The following is a 15,228-nucleotide window of genomic DNA, read 5'->3' as shown; positions in this document are numbered from 1 at the left end:
ATAATTACAATAAAAATTCAAAGAGGAAATGCCAGAATAGGAGCAGAATCCCTTACTGTGACCAAGACACAAGCTAAAATATTGATTTTGGCCACTACAGAGCCCCTGCCATAGCATGTCGCTGCCCTTCTGGAGCAGAGAGCTAAGCTGGACACAGAAGCATGGGTGATGCTCACCATCCCCAGGGTACCACACTCTGTTGGGCACACGCTTCCCTCCACACATCAAAAACTCCAAAATCCAGTTCCTTTTCCTTAAACCCATCCACGAATGTCAACACAGACAACCTGAAGGCACTGCACAGCCGTGAGCCAAGTACCTGGTGTGACGCCACTGGCTATTAATTTAAATTTCTGATTAAAATTGAAATGCTAATGCATTTTAACTTGGATTTTCTCCTTTCCGCTTACTGATGACCCGCTGCCGTGATCTGCTGGAGGCAACAAGCAAGGCTCTGCACTTCTGCAGGCTCCAGGTAAGAGGCCAGATAGTTGCAATGATACTTATATCAAAACTAGGGTGGCTTCAGTCCCATTTATCACTTAATCTCTCATAAAACACCTGTGCTGTTACTTGCAGGGTAATCCTGAAAAATATGGTACTTCAACCCATTCATTAATAAGTGTTTACAGGTGAATGGCTTCTGAAGGGAAGAAAACATGGTCCCAAGTGCCCAGAGCCAAGGACATGGTTCTGGTGGATCAGTGCTCTGCAAACTCCTCCAAGTCCTCTGCATCTCAGCGGCTTTGTTTCCCCACCCAAGCTGTGGTGACCTGCCGGGGATGTCACAAAAAGGCACCTTCTCCAAGGAGAAGTTGTCAGCTATTGGGAGAACCAATGTGCTTCAACGCTTCAAATTAGAAACACTGAAAATACACCACAATTTAAAAAAAAAAATGGATGTCACAAAAAGGCACCTTCTCCAAGGATAAGTTGTCAGCTATTTGAAGAACCAATGTGCTTCAATGCTTCAAATTAGAAACATTGAAAATGCACCACAATTTTTTGTAAAAAATGTTTGCCAGAAGGACTGCCACTCAGCTCCTCAAATATATTAAAATGCCTAATTTTGGCCAGTTTTGTGTTAATTTGTACAAACTAATCTTCGAGGAACTAATCTAATATAGGTTTAGATACTTAGGGGCTAGCTTTACAAATTCATATTAAAGTATTATTACATTTCTCTGCGTTAGGGTGAAAAAGGACTTTTCTATTAGGATACCCCTAATTGAAGTCCCTGCACTGATTCTCAAGACAACAAAACGTGCTGGGTTCCTCTTCTAGGGAAGATGATCCCAACTGGTTGGTGTAAATACTGAAACTACCTCGAGTCAGGGCATCCGATGACAAACTTTCCACCAAAGGATTCTTAGAAATCTGGTCCTGACTCAGAGAGCCCCTTCTGCTCGTTAAAACTGTGCAGCAGTGTCTTCTTCAATAATGCAAGTGATTCATTTCTTTCTTATTATTTGTCTTTCCTAATCATAGGTATGTGAATTATCAATTACACTTAGTGGTTAATTGCCCTTCATAAAGATAGCTTTTCTATTTTAAATTAGGCAGTTAATATATTGTAACTAATAGCATCCACTTGTACATTATAAATATATCTTCATTGATTGGAGCAGTGAATGTGAGATTCACTCACAAGTTAATGAAGCAATTGAGTGAAGAAGTGCAGGGTGTACCCAGGGAATAATTATTGTTAATGAATTATGATGTGACCTTCTCAGAACAATGAGCAATCGGTGTGACAGAGGGATGACAGTATTCCACATCTGTTATTCGAAACACGGCTTCAGCTGTAGTTAAAAAGCAAAGCAGTGTAATTTGGATACATAACAAACTTTAATAGAGTGTGCCGTGGTTAAAAAAAAAAAAACAATCTTATTCTAAATGCAAAGCCTATCCACACACTCTTAGGGAAAAAATCCCGTGATTCAGGACTGCCTGGAAGCAGACATTTGTTGAATAAGAATCTATTCTTTCTTTTCCTATGGGTCAATAAAATAAATCCAGGAACAACAGGAAGCACCGACTTGCACCAACAAACAACCCCCATCACGGGTCGACTTGGTGAAAGAAAAACTCCATTTTCCCTAAAAATTTAACTTCCTTCTCAGGATTTTAGATGAAAAACAGAGTTAGACTTCTGAAAGGCTTGACCAAGGCAGGAGACTGGACGCATCCTGCACCGCTTCACAGCTTCGTGGCCACCGGCAATTACCACCTCAACAAATGAGCTCAGTAACTGCTTGGGATCGGGTGAGATTTACAGAGTTAGGTCAAGCTGGTCAGAAAATGGGAGCCCTCTGGTCAGAAAAAGGACTCACAAAAATATCCTGGAACACTAAAAAAAAAAAATAAAACCATCAAGAACTCCAGAGAAGACTTATTTCTACAAAAATACCTTCTCAATGAAAAGCCAGCTTTTCCTTCAAAGTTAGCATCTCTGAGAAGACCCTCTGCTAGCTCTGTGCCAAATCCTTGTACAACAGTCACACTCACCAGGACAAATCCATCCCTCGATGCCCAGCACGGGGACCATGAGCCTGCAGGCCAGCACGCATCAGCAAACACCTATTAACTCAGAGCTCAGATAATTAGGGAGAGCTTTTAACAACTGCTCTACGTGGGGGAAATGCTGGCTCCACTTGTGTTCACAGCAAAACTTGCCTGTTTTCACGGTCAGGTTTTGCACCAGGAGAAACTAAGAGATGCCTTGAAAGTCTCTAAGGGAGGGGAGATGCTTTGCACAGTCAATAGTCTGATAGGATGAGGAGTAATGGTTTTAAACTGAAAGAGGAGAGATTTAATTAGGTATTAGGAAGAAATTCTTGATTGTGAGGGTGGTGAGAGCCTGGCCCAGGTTGCCCAGAGAAGCTGTGGCTGCCCCATCCCTGGAGGGGTTCAAGGCCAGGCTGGATGGGGCTTGGAGCAACCTGCTCTGGTGGGAGGTGTCCCTGCCCAGGGCAGGGGGTTGGAACTGGATGATCTTTAAGGTCCCTTCCAACCCAAACCATTCTGTGAATACTGTATTGGAGGCACTGCTGAACTGCTCAAGCTGGGGAGCCATGGTCCCTTCCAACCCAAACCATTCTGTGAACACTGTACTGGAGGCACTGCTGAACTGCCCAGTTTAATGAGAAACCTCGAGCTGTGGAGCCAACCCAGCCACCAGCGTTCCCATTTTACGAAGCAAGTTACTGCAATTTCTCGTCCCAGCAAGCGTGGGGATGTTGGGAGAAGAATACAGAGCAAAATTTGTAACACGATGCCTTCAGGAGATAAAGAGCAAGGGATTAGAGACCGGCAAGTACAGAAGAACGAGGTACCAGCAGATGAAATACATGACACGTTTTATCAAGATCTCCAGCGTATTAGGGATTTATCAGCATCTCTATTACAAAGCGCCGGTGCCCCCAGGAAGCCCAGTCAATCAGGGTTTCAGCCGACCTTCCATACATCAGGGGGGTGACAAAGATCCCAGTCTGGCTCCAGAAGCACCAGCAATCGATCTCCATGAGAGCAGGAGCCAAGCAGGGGGACAGGCAGTGCCATGCTCCACGCTGCTGGGACTCCGCACGGGCCAGGGAGCTGGGGACATCCCCAGGCCACCCCGTTTGGGGCCATCAGCAGACTCACCATTCCTGGCTTGTATTAGAAATAGTGTGACCAGCAGAAGTAGGGAGGTGATTGTCCCCCTGTGCTCAGCACTGGTGAGGCCACACCTGGAGTATTGTGTCCAGTTTTGGGCACCTCAATAAAAGAGAGATCAGGAGGTGCTGGAGTGGGTGCAGAGCAGGGCAACGAAACTAGTGAAGGGCCTGGAGAATAAATTGTACGAAGAGCGATTGAAGGAGCTGGGACCGTTTAGTATGAGGAAGAGGAGGCTGAGGGGAGACCTCATCACTCTCTACAACTACTTGAAAGGACACTGTAGAGAGGTTGGTGCTGGTCTCTTCTCACAGGTAATTAATGACAGAACGAGAGGGAACGGCTTCAAGCTCCAACAGGGTAGGTTTAGATTGAACATTAGGAAGGAATTTTTCACAGAAAGAGGGGTCGGGCATTGGAACAGGCTGCCCAGGGAGGGGGTGGAGTCACCATCCCTGGATGTGTTTAAGGGCCGTTTAGATGTGGTGTTGGGGGATATGGTGTAGGGGAGAACTTTGTAGAGTAGGGTAGATGGTTGGACTCGATGATCCTAAGGGTCTCTTCCAACCTAGACGATTCTATGAATCTGCTCCATTTCCAACACGACTGCAGAAACCATTCCTAATGCCCATGAGAGGAAGGAGGGGACTTGAACTTCACCCACGCACAGGGAGCTAGGTGTGAAGGGGGAGCAGCTTTTGGGGGTGTCACAAAGGGCAAACTGGGCTACGAGCAGCTCTGCAGCAACAGAAACATGTGGGAGCCCCTCTGGGAGGGGAGGGCAGAGGGTGCAGGGCAGCAGGGAGCAGAGGACAAGCTCAATTGCACCCATCCAGTTGGCCCTGCCGCCAGCCCCCACTGTGTGAAGGCACAAAACGGGCCCTGAAGCAAAGGAAAAAGTCACCGAAAAAAACTTCCAAGCCCCAAATTATAAGAAGATGGGAACCCACCTCAGGTGGGTCACCACCTTTACCCAACAGGTGGGTGAGGAGACTTTCTAAAGCCTTACCAGAGGAGGGATTTAAACCCCCTCCAGACAGAAACAACCGCTCAGTCGCCCCAAACTATCCCTAAAAATCCAGAACTGGGCACGCCGTGAGCACCCGTAGAGATGGAAATGAGGTTTTTAATTTCAGCCCCTCACGCTACGCCAGCTCTTTGAACTGACCTTTACCTCGTTCTGGCGGAGCAGGACACGACGCTGAGTGACAATGTCCCACCATGCAATTACCGTGCGTCAGATGAGCCGGTCCCTTACAAATCACCTCGAACTTTACACATCTGCTGGCTGTCAGCATCTGCCAGGCTCACTCACCCGAAAATAATGAAAAAAACTCTCATTATTGTTCCATAACAGGTAAAGTGTTAGGACAATTATTAGACATCCTGACTGACCTTGTGCAGACTCAACCGACTGCCCTTGCCAACCTTTACGGGCAGCCTTTGGGCATATAAACCACAAAATCCCTTCTTTTAGATGATGTAAAGGTCACGACACCGGTAGGAAAAGAAATGGCCACGGGATCTAGGCTGGAAGCCATCACTCCTTCAAGTCACATTGTCCTGCACACAACAGAAGCAACCAAGGACACGGCGTAAGGCTAAACTTCAGATTTTGGCCACTCTCTTTTGCTGGGAAGGTTTTTTGCTAACCCAGGAGCAAGGGGAGAGCCCTGCCTGTGGCCACCAGGTTCTGTGCAGAGGACACAAGCCTGAGCTTGGTGACTTGGCCAATAGCAACTTCAGAGGGGTCTGGAAGAGCACTGGTTATGTGATTTCCAGAACGTGCTTTTTATCCTGATTTTTTAATTAATTTATTTATTTAAAAGCAAAGAAGGCGTGCTAAGCACTTATGCTATTTGACTCTGGCATCAGCCAACAATTATCAATGTAAACTCATCAGCGTTCTAATACTCTCTCAGAAACACAGGGAAATAACAGTATCAGAGAGTTATTTATTGCAACCAAACAGTAAAGTAAAACCAGGAATGCCATCCTTCCACCTGGCCAGGATAACATTTGCTTATTGCCCTCTGTAAGGGCCAAGGTGCTGGTGCTACAGGTAAAACATCGCCCGTGAAGAGGGGATGAAACTGAGTAATGAAAAAAATAGGCATAATGGTCAAAAATAGAAATTACTCACCTTGTTTTGAGGTCAATGCAAAAAAGAGTTTGAAAAGAGCAGAAATATCTATCACTTCTTTAGCCTGGCTGATGAAGAACCACAGTGCATGACATGCAACAGCCAGCACCTAAAAACCACACTCAAAATGATCAATTAAAATGGGTTTTGGAACAAGAGATCGGGACTAGACCAGTATCACTGGGTAAAATCTCATCCAGACCACAAAATGGTGAGCGATAAGGGCAAAGGGAGGTATCAAAGTCTTCCGTGCCCTCAGACACTGCTGACTTGCAGGCAACAGGATCTTTTTTCCACTGGCCACCAAAATCTCCCCTGGCTGGTGCTGCCACAGCTGGGGAGTAAATCACCCGACAGGTCACAGGAGGCAAAACCCCTCTTCCAGCCCCTGCAGTGAACAGGTTACATCTCAAAGTGTCAGATTATATTATGCTTACAAATTAATGCAAAGAGCATGATCTGGCAGGCTTTTCCCAGGAGAACCCCCCCGCTGCCAGAGGGGGACACACACCTGAGAAGGGGATGCAAAAGGGTTTTCTGGCTCAGCACAGAACGAGAGCAATAAACCCTTCTGGGCTCCAGCTGTGGGGGGAGTACATTCACTCTGCCTAAAAAGTGTATTTGTGGCAGTAACGTATGAAACTTTTTCCACAAATCTGCATTCATGCTATTTTAACAGCAAGCATTTTTCATCTTTACTTCTGAAGTAACACCGAGCAAAATCATTATTTCCAAAGTCCAAAGGAGGCCAGCCATAAAAGCCTCCCTCCATCCCTCATTCACTCGGCCAGTTTTTAACAGCACAAACCTCTCCTCATTCCACAGAAACACTGAAATTCCCAGTGTTTTGCTCAGCAGGTGTGATGAGATCAGAGGAGTGATCAGAAACCCTCCCCATCCCTGTGACAAAGCCACCTTGGCTTGTTTTCTGGTCGGTCCTTCTCCATCCCAGTGCTCAAACCTTCCCATCCTTCTGATTTCTTCCAGCCTCTTGCTTAAATCTCGCTGTCGCGTCTCTGATGCTACTTTTGTCCCCTGATCTCCTGCTGTTGCCACTCACTGCTGTCCTGTCATTGGTCCCGAGGACAGCCCAGCTCATTAAAGCTCCCCATCTCTGGTGGTCCAGCTTTTCTGCTCCACAGAGCAGGGCTGGCCTGACAACTCCTTACGTACCGCGCTTTTTTGGCCCCGCTCCCCCTTGGGTTCTCGTGTCTGAAACTCAGCTCTACATCTGCTATCTCACAAGCACAATTTCCTCTCCAGACCCATATGGCTCACCTCGCTCTATATATAGGAGTGGATAATTTGGAGGGAATCCAAAGGGATTAAAAAAATAGGAGGGCATTACCTTTGAACAGGAATGAAGGCAGATTAATGGGCAAACACAAAGGAGCCACAAGGAAAGAGGCCGATGTTATTTCAGGGTGGGAGAGGGTGAAATGAGAAAGGGTACCGTTATAAAACTAAAGACTCTGGAAATACCACTTTGAGACACTGTTTGACAACAGAAACTGAAAAAGTCACTAAACTGTAGTTCAAAGTAAACTTTAAAAACCTACCAACACCTTTACTTAGGTATTCCAACAATCCAGAATTTTTCAGAGGGAGGAAGTACTGGAAGCTGGACATCAAAACAAACACAAAATCTGTCTTGTCCTGAGTCTTCTACAAAAGCTGCCTTTCTCTGATGCACCAAATCCAGCTGGATACCAGGAATACTGACCAAATTACCCGATACCATAAATCATATTTCACCTGCCTGAACAGAAGGGTGGACAACAGATTTGTAGACAACACGCCACAACAATGAAGTCAGAAGGGTGGACAACAGATTTGTAGACAACAACACACCACAACAATGAGATAACTTAGGTATTCCAACAATCCAGAATTTTTCAGAGGGAGGAAGTACTGGAAGCTGGACATCAAAACAAACACAAAATCTGTCTTGTCCTGAGTCTTCTACAAAAGCTGCCTTTCTCTGATGCACCAAATCCAGCTGGATACCAGGAATACTGACCAAATTACCCGATACCATAAATCATATTTCACCTGCCTGAACAGTCGGGTGGACAACAGATTTGTAGACAACAACACACCACAACAATGAGATATAGAATTAAGGATTTAATAAAAAAATAATACATGCTTTTGAAGTGAATCTGCAGAAAAGAAGCACAAAGCAGAATATAAGAGAAATCTTTCTGGTCCATTATGTTCAGTAACAAGATGCATTTAATCAGTACAGACTACCAAATTAAAGTATTATACTTAGAAATCCCAGACTTTAATGACACAGTAGGAACTGAATCAGGGCTCCTCACCTCGACTTGTAGGGGCCATATGTTCAGTAACAAGATGCATTTAATCAGTGCAGACTACCAAATTAGTTTTAAGTATTATACTTAGAAATCCCAGACTTTAATGACACAGTAGGAACTGAATCAGGGCTCCTCACCTCGACTTGTAGGGGCCAGCTGATTGTAACACTGCACCAACTCAGTATCGAGCACGGGTCACACATACCAGTGTATTTTGGATCAAAAGTAAACTCTGGTAGAGTTTAAATACTTTGTAACTCTCCACTTTGGAACTATCAAGAAAAATAATCTGAACTTTGGGGATTCAGTTGGCATGAATGGGTCTGGAATGTATTTATTTGTATTAAGCAAAACATTTTTATGGACAATATGACAAATCATATTCCCATAGCTTTCATTCTGTACCAAAAGCATTTTGGGTTTTCTGCCTCTGAAGCTACTAATTATTCCACTTAATTTCAGTAAAACCAAGTTATCTTTGTTACTGTCAAATTCTTACTCTGTATACAAAGAGCACCTGTTTGTAAATAATGAATTGTTTCTCAGAAAAAGAAAGTAAATTACCAAAAGGTTTCATCTAGCTTATTTTACAGAGAAAGAATTCACTCTCACATGCTCAGAAAGCACCAGACTATTTCATTGCACTAGCTCAAAAACCAAGCTGCTTTCCAACAAACTTAGTGTCATTTTCATCTGGATGCGATCGACAGCTGCTGCCAGCACATCACTTGCAAAGACAGCACAGAATCTGAACGGTAATAGTAATACTGCTGAGGAGATGCAAAGAAGCAATTCTAAGATTCCAGGCTGAGTTCACCAAATATGAAAGATGGGGGGGGGGGGGAAATTACTACTGTAGCAGTAAACCGAGACAAACCTCAAGTTGTAAAGCACAGAACAAGGCAGCATGCTGCTCACCCACTTCAGGGATTTATCAGTGTTCATACAAGGGAGCAGACAAACAATACCATTAGGTATCACTGTAGTATCTTCTATTTTTCTTTATTGGTAAATATTTGTACAGCACATAATTGTGCCAATAGACAGTAAGTAGCTCAAGACCCTAAAGCCCTAAATAACCTTTAGGTTATTTAATAACCTTTAGGATATTTAGGTTTAAATTACAAAAGTGTAAGCATTTACTCATACAATTTGTGTAGATAGCACTTGGAGTACCCACAACTTCAGGGACAGAGATCTTTTTTTAAAATAATAGTGGACATTCCTGTTTAGGAAAGCAAATATGGGTTAGGAAGGTCCATTGCTCTCAGAAAACTGAGGCTGTAGCTACCGTGACACCACAGTGGAGCTGTGACAACTCCACACCCTCTGAGGATCAATTCCTGGATCTCTTTCTGGCTCTGCCAGTGAACAGCTACATGACTATACAGAACTGCTTCATCTTTGTGTCCCTGCTGCTCCAGAAAGCGCAGGTGACACCACACTACCCTTCTTTGAGATCCATGGACAGAAAGTGCAAAGAGTCAAACGCAAAGTCACATGAACAGATATTTACACAAGAGTTTGTACAGTTCATTTGAAAGTCTCTTTGTAGGAGTAACAGCTCTTTTGCTACTGCACGTCCTGAAGGCATAGCAAGCTTTGAAACTCTGCAGAGCCTGTGCTAAGCCAGGCTTTGGTTATCTTCTGTAACAAAGATTCCCCATTCCTCGTTGCACACACACACACACACACACTTTGAGATGGCTCTTTGTAAACTCCCAACTGTCCCACGTGAACCCCCTCACGCTGAATTGCTTTACAGTTCCAGTTCCGCTTATTCTCCTCGCAATCTTCTCCTTGTTAGACTCTCCAGGTATTTTGTTTGAACACGACTGTCCAGCTGCTCCACAGCCTCCTCGCTCCCCAGATTTCCGTTGCTCTTTTCAAGAACTCTGTAGAAAGTTGTGCCAACAGATGCGCTATACTGGCCAAACAACAGGATGTTGTAAATGTCCAACTACTGTGTGCTTTTCATATGGATATGCTAATGGGCAGGCTATCAGCACCGGGCTGTAAATGCAAATAACAGAGCCCAGGCTGAGCATCTTTTATGGGTGTTTAACCACCTTCTGTCTTGTAAGAGACCAGCTCCCTGCTATTTGTAAGATAAAAAGCGAATAGCTCACCTCGTGTCAACGCTGTGTAAATCAATTAAGACAATAAGAGCACAGCACAGAGGCACTGTGAAGGCTGGCTCCAGGAGAAGCCTTTAAGTCACCGATGGGTTTTCTGATCTTGTCCATGGGCTTTCTGATCTGCTCCACAGCATCTGCCAGTTAACCATACACACTCAGAAGGGATGCGTTTTACTTGACTCTGTTATAAGGATTTTTTTAAAAACAACAACAAACTTATGCCACAGTAAACTAAACAATCAAGAAACATCATGGGCTAAAAGTTTTAAACAGCCAAATTATCTTACCAAGCTGCTTTTGGATTTTCTAGTCACCCACCACTCCAATATACCCACCTAAAGTTAACAATACAGTCGCTGGTGGATTTAAGGACATTCCTGGCACCCTGGCTGTGGGTTAAACCAGGGGTGCCAGTGCCCTCAGGCACACAGATGCCCATCTGCCACAGCCTGGCCAAGCAACACAAAGGATTTGGATTCACCTTATCATACCCTGGCTGTGGGTTAAACCAGGGGTGCCAATGCCCTCAGGCACACAGATGCCCGTCTGCCACAGCCTGGCCAAGCGACACGAAGGATTCAATTCACCTTATCACTCCTAGGGCGCAGAAGGAGGTCTGCTCTGTGCAATACACACTTCTGTGCTTCATCCTTTCTGCCTCCAATTCCCTTTCAGTGCACGCTGAACCCTAAGATATTTCACAGGTGAGACTTATCAGAGATGCAGGTACATTAGCTTTAAGTAAAACATTCCCAGTTTTAACTTCCCAGTTATAACTTCATCACAAGTTATATCAACTTGGAGAGTGACTACTGACACTTGTCTCTACAGCACAGGGAAGCGTGTAACTGAATGTCACCTTTTTCAGGATGTTTCATTGTCCATCAGCTTCTTTGCTTATTTTTCCCCTCCATATGATTGTCCTGCTACCTAAAAACAAATAAACAAGAGAGAACCGCCCCCCTGCAGCCATCATAAATACAAAATGGGGCAAATTCTGCTGGCAGAAATTACATTGCTGCTCTCTCAAATAACTGAAATAACAGCATCACAGAATTTGGCTGAAAACAACCAAAATAACGAAACAAATATTGGTTTAGAGGAGTCAAAATGGCTTCAGTCATATAAAACCAACAGCAAATGAAAGTGTTTACTTATGATTTTTATTGGTGTGTACTATGTGTTGTTACACAGCATTAATTGCTGTAATGGTGTAGGAGATGATGTAGCAAGACAATTTGAAGAGAAGAGGTCAGCCATCATTATGAGAGTTCATATGTATAGTATGGTATGAAAGACTCTTATTGGACATATATAAGCACTAAGAGATTTTAGACATCTCTTTTAGCAAAAGAGCATATAAATTTGAATTAGTTATAAAGTTCCCAGCTATCCGCAATTATGATTCTTTAATTGATACAAAAATGAATAAATTAAAAAAGGAGCTGCTTTTAGCTTTAACCCATCTGCTTGAAAGCACCGAGCTGTACTATGACGCAGACACAAATATTAATGACCAACTGGCAATAGGATAATGAGTCAATAAAGATTTTAAATGGTGTGAGCTAGAACAATTACCAAGCTAATAGGCAGATAAATAAGGCTACTTGACTTTACCCAAGGAAAATGATTATTCTTAACCACTTACATTGAATGACCTGAACACAATGTGTTAGGTTGGGGTTTTTTTTCCCCCCTTCCTGGCACTTTTCCATACTCACTTTTGCTGTCCTAAATTTCCACTTCTATGACCACTGTTCCTCCATTGCTGATTGACGTGAAGCTCCTCAGAGCCCACATATGCTAAAAACAACCATCGTGTTCCCAGCACACTCACAATGAAACAAGCCTCATGCACAGAGCTGCAGAGAAGCCCCACGGACATTTCCAATATTTCAAGAGAAAGCCTGGAATATCTTACATTTAGCCCAAGGCCAGAGTTTTACTGTTGTTTCATCAGCATATTTCTGACATTGCCGTGAGTTGAATTGCAGTTTACGTTGCCTCCACATGGGAGTTTTCTGCAAATACAGTGACAAAAGCTATTTAATAACAGCCTGCAACTCAATGGAAAATAAAGTTTAAAAACCTAGGAGGGAAAAAACAATGTGTCAAAACCATCTGGCGAACTGCGATGCAGATACTATTGAATACGTTTGAAGGAATTATTTGATTTCTGACAGTAATTATGTCATTGTTGTTATTTATGTTTGGTTTGGCCACGCTTGGAGGCCTCAGCTACAATCTGGGCTGCCCTGTGACACGCACGGCACAAATCTGGTGTATGTGACCATCTCAGCAGAAAGTGCCAGTCGTCAAGAAAAGAGGGGAGGGTGGTAAGGTGTGTTCTCCTGGAAGATGGGGAGCAGGAGAAGACTCTCCTTCACCGACAGACCGGCTAGCACAGGCATCAGCCCCAGCCTCACTGGGAAGCAATATCACCAGGAGGATTTGAGCGAGACAAGAAGGAAACCCAGGGAAGTTTAATCCTGGCAGAGGCCGCCCTGGCAGTGCCTGCCCCTTTGCAGTCAGAAAACAAGCTGCTCTACACACCAAGGAGAAAATGAAGGCTTTTTCTTGCTACAAACCTTTTCTCTTAGGAAAGCTCTTGCATCCTAAGCCTGTAGCATAGCTACGGAAAGGCACGAGAACAGAAACCACACCAAAATATTCCATGAAGATGACACAGAGGGATGGGAACAGAAATCATACACGATCCCATGGAAAACCCACGTGCCACAGGATTTCAACACAATGTCTTTATAAAAGCAACTTTTCCCTCTACCTAATTTCACCAAATTCCCTCGGAGTGCTGCTCTCCTCTCAGCTGTCCTGGCACCTGCGGCTCCCTCTTGCTGGCTGGGGCCAGCTGAGCACCACGAACAGGCCAAGTACCTCAATAAGCCTTAAACTCACTTCAAACACTGCTTTCTGACAACACTGGAAGCTCTGATCCTGCAGATGAGAACAAAAGATTTATCCAATGATACTTTATGTGCTCGCTACATGCATTTCAAGAAACATGAACATTAAAAAAAAAACCACACAAAAGGAGCAAAGACTTATTTTATTACAAGTGCACCTGTTCTCCAGTTCTGCCTTTTCCATGGTGGTTCCACCAACATTTAGGCACGTATTTAGCTGCATTCATATGATTGATTTTAGTGATTTCAATATTTCTTCCTGTGTATTTCCCTGCTCGATAAAGCACCCACCACAACTGTTTGTGCTGGGTGGCCCCAGAGACAGAAGCCTCAGAGGCACTGGCCAAAAAGGCTCTCAATGTTTCACGCCAGCTCAGTATTTCAACATTTAAAACATTTCAAGTGGGGCACACGCAGCAGCACTCGCCACATCAAACGGATCTGGATTTTCTGCAGCTGGTCAGTGAAACACCACATAGAGCCAAAAGGCTCTTCTGGAAACCCACGACCTCCTCCAGCAGGACAGAGCCACAAATCAATACCTGTCTTTAAACAAAGATGGCCCTGTGGCCATTGCTCTCCTCCGGCCTCATCCTGCTCCTCTGGTCAAGCAGGACCAATACAGACACACTGGCGAGTCAAACAAATTAATTAAAGGTAGTTAATTTAAATAAATTAAATCAGCGCCTGTTTAGCAGTGATTACTCAGCTTGTGTTAACTGGATTACATTGCCCAGTGAAAAGCGAGGGAGTTCACTACCTGTGGGCACCGGGCAGTAACTTGCCACAGCGCTTTGCTTTTGAGTCATTTAACAAGCCGGGCAATCATTAACTGCAGGGCTGAAATTCTGCATTTCTGCTGGGTTGCAACTTCTCTTTAAGAAGTCCCAGCTAATGTGCTGGCAAAGCCAACCAATTTAGAGAAGCCCCATACCAGTGCAGCTGATATTTTTTAAAATGATTACTGGGGGGACATACCAGAGCTCCTACATACTCCTGCTCCTGCTACAGGTGCTAAATCAGTAAAAACAAAACCCAGCGGGATGGGATCTGCCTGGGGTGCTCCCGGCTCCTTTCCTCATCACCCCAGGGCCAGCAGATCCACAGGACACTCTCAATGCTTAAATACACCTAAAAAACACCAATGTGCACCAAAACGTTCGCTTTTGGGGTCACCATCTCACTCAACTTTATACTGCAAAAGGCGGGGGGTGGTGCTGGGCAGTCGGGGGTGGTTTTAAACCCCGATGGCCTTTGGGGGTAGCTCCAAAGCCCACACTGAATGTTTTGGGGTTCCAAGCCCCCACGGCCTCCCCCCGCCCTCAGGCCGCCGGCCCCGCCTCGGCCTCCTCCTCCTCCTCCTCGATCCTTCCTCCCTCCGCCACAGGCGGCGGCCCCGGCCGAGCCGCCTGCACCCACCTGCGCCCCGCCTCCACCGAACCGGCGATGGGCACCCCGCCGTCGCCGCCGCTGTCGTAGAGGACCCCGCTGACATCCAGCAGCAGCCCCCGCACCGCCCGCGCCCAGGCCGCCATCTCTCCCCCTCCTCCTCCTCGCCGGGCCGGGCCAGGCCGTGGGCCCCGCCTCTCATTCAATTATTAATTAAAAAAAAAAAAAAACAAAAACAAAAACAAAACAAACACACCTGAGGCTGGAGCCCCTCTGTTGTGACAACAGGCTGAGAGAGTTGAGGGTGTTCAGCCTGGAGAAGAGAAGGCTCCAGGGAGACCTTAGAGCCCCTTCCAGTCCCTCAAGGGGCTCCAGGAGAGATGGGGAGGAAGTTTTTAGCAGGGTCTGTTGTGGTGGGATGAGGGGTGATGGCTTTAAACTAAAAGAGGGAGGATTTAGATTAGATATAAGGGGGAAATTTTTCACTCTGAGGGTGGTGAGAGCCTGGCCCAGGTTGCCCAGAGAAGCTGTGGCTGCCCCATCCCTGGAGGGGTTCAAGACCAGGCTGGAGGGGGCTTGGAGCAACCTGGTCTGGTGGGAGGTGTCCCTGCCCAGGGCAGGGGGTGGAATTGGATAATCTTCAAGGTCCCTTCCAA

At 45.3% G+C, this 15,228-nt stretch overlaps 1 protein-coding gene across 2 annotated transcripts in view; it reads right to left on the bottom strand.

Moving 5' to 3' along the window:
* LHPP (phospholysine phosphohistidine inorganic pyrophosphate phosphatase) overlaps positions 1-14,736 on the bottom strand; it is a 76,853-nt gene extending 62,117 nt beyond the window's left edge. For both annotated transcript variants that reach the window (XM_014945355.1, XM_014945354.1), the window contains exon 1: positions 14,603-14,736. In XM_014945355.1, the coding sequence (XP_014800841.1) occupies positions 14,603-14,718 (116 nt within the window). In that variant the 5' untranslated portion in view covers positions 14,719-14,736. The remainder of the gene's footprint in view (positions 1-14,602) is intronic.
* Positions 14,737-15,228: the final 492 nt, after the last annotated feature.

This window comes from Calidris pugnax, unplaced genomic scaffold, assembly GCF_001431845.1.
Source record: "Calidris pugnax isolate Ruff unplaced genomic scaffold, ASM143184v1 scaffold89, whole genome shotgun sequence".
Taxonomy (NCBI): Eukaryota; Metazoa; Chordata; class Aves; order Charadriiformes; family Scolopacidae; genus Calidris; species Calidris pugnax.
This window is presented reverse-complemented; position numbering and strand designations above follow the sequence as displayed.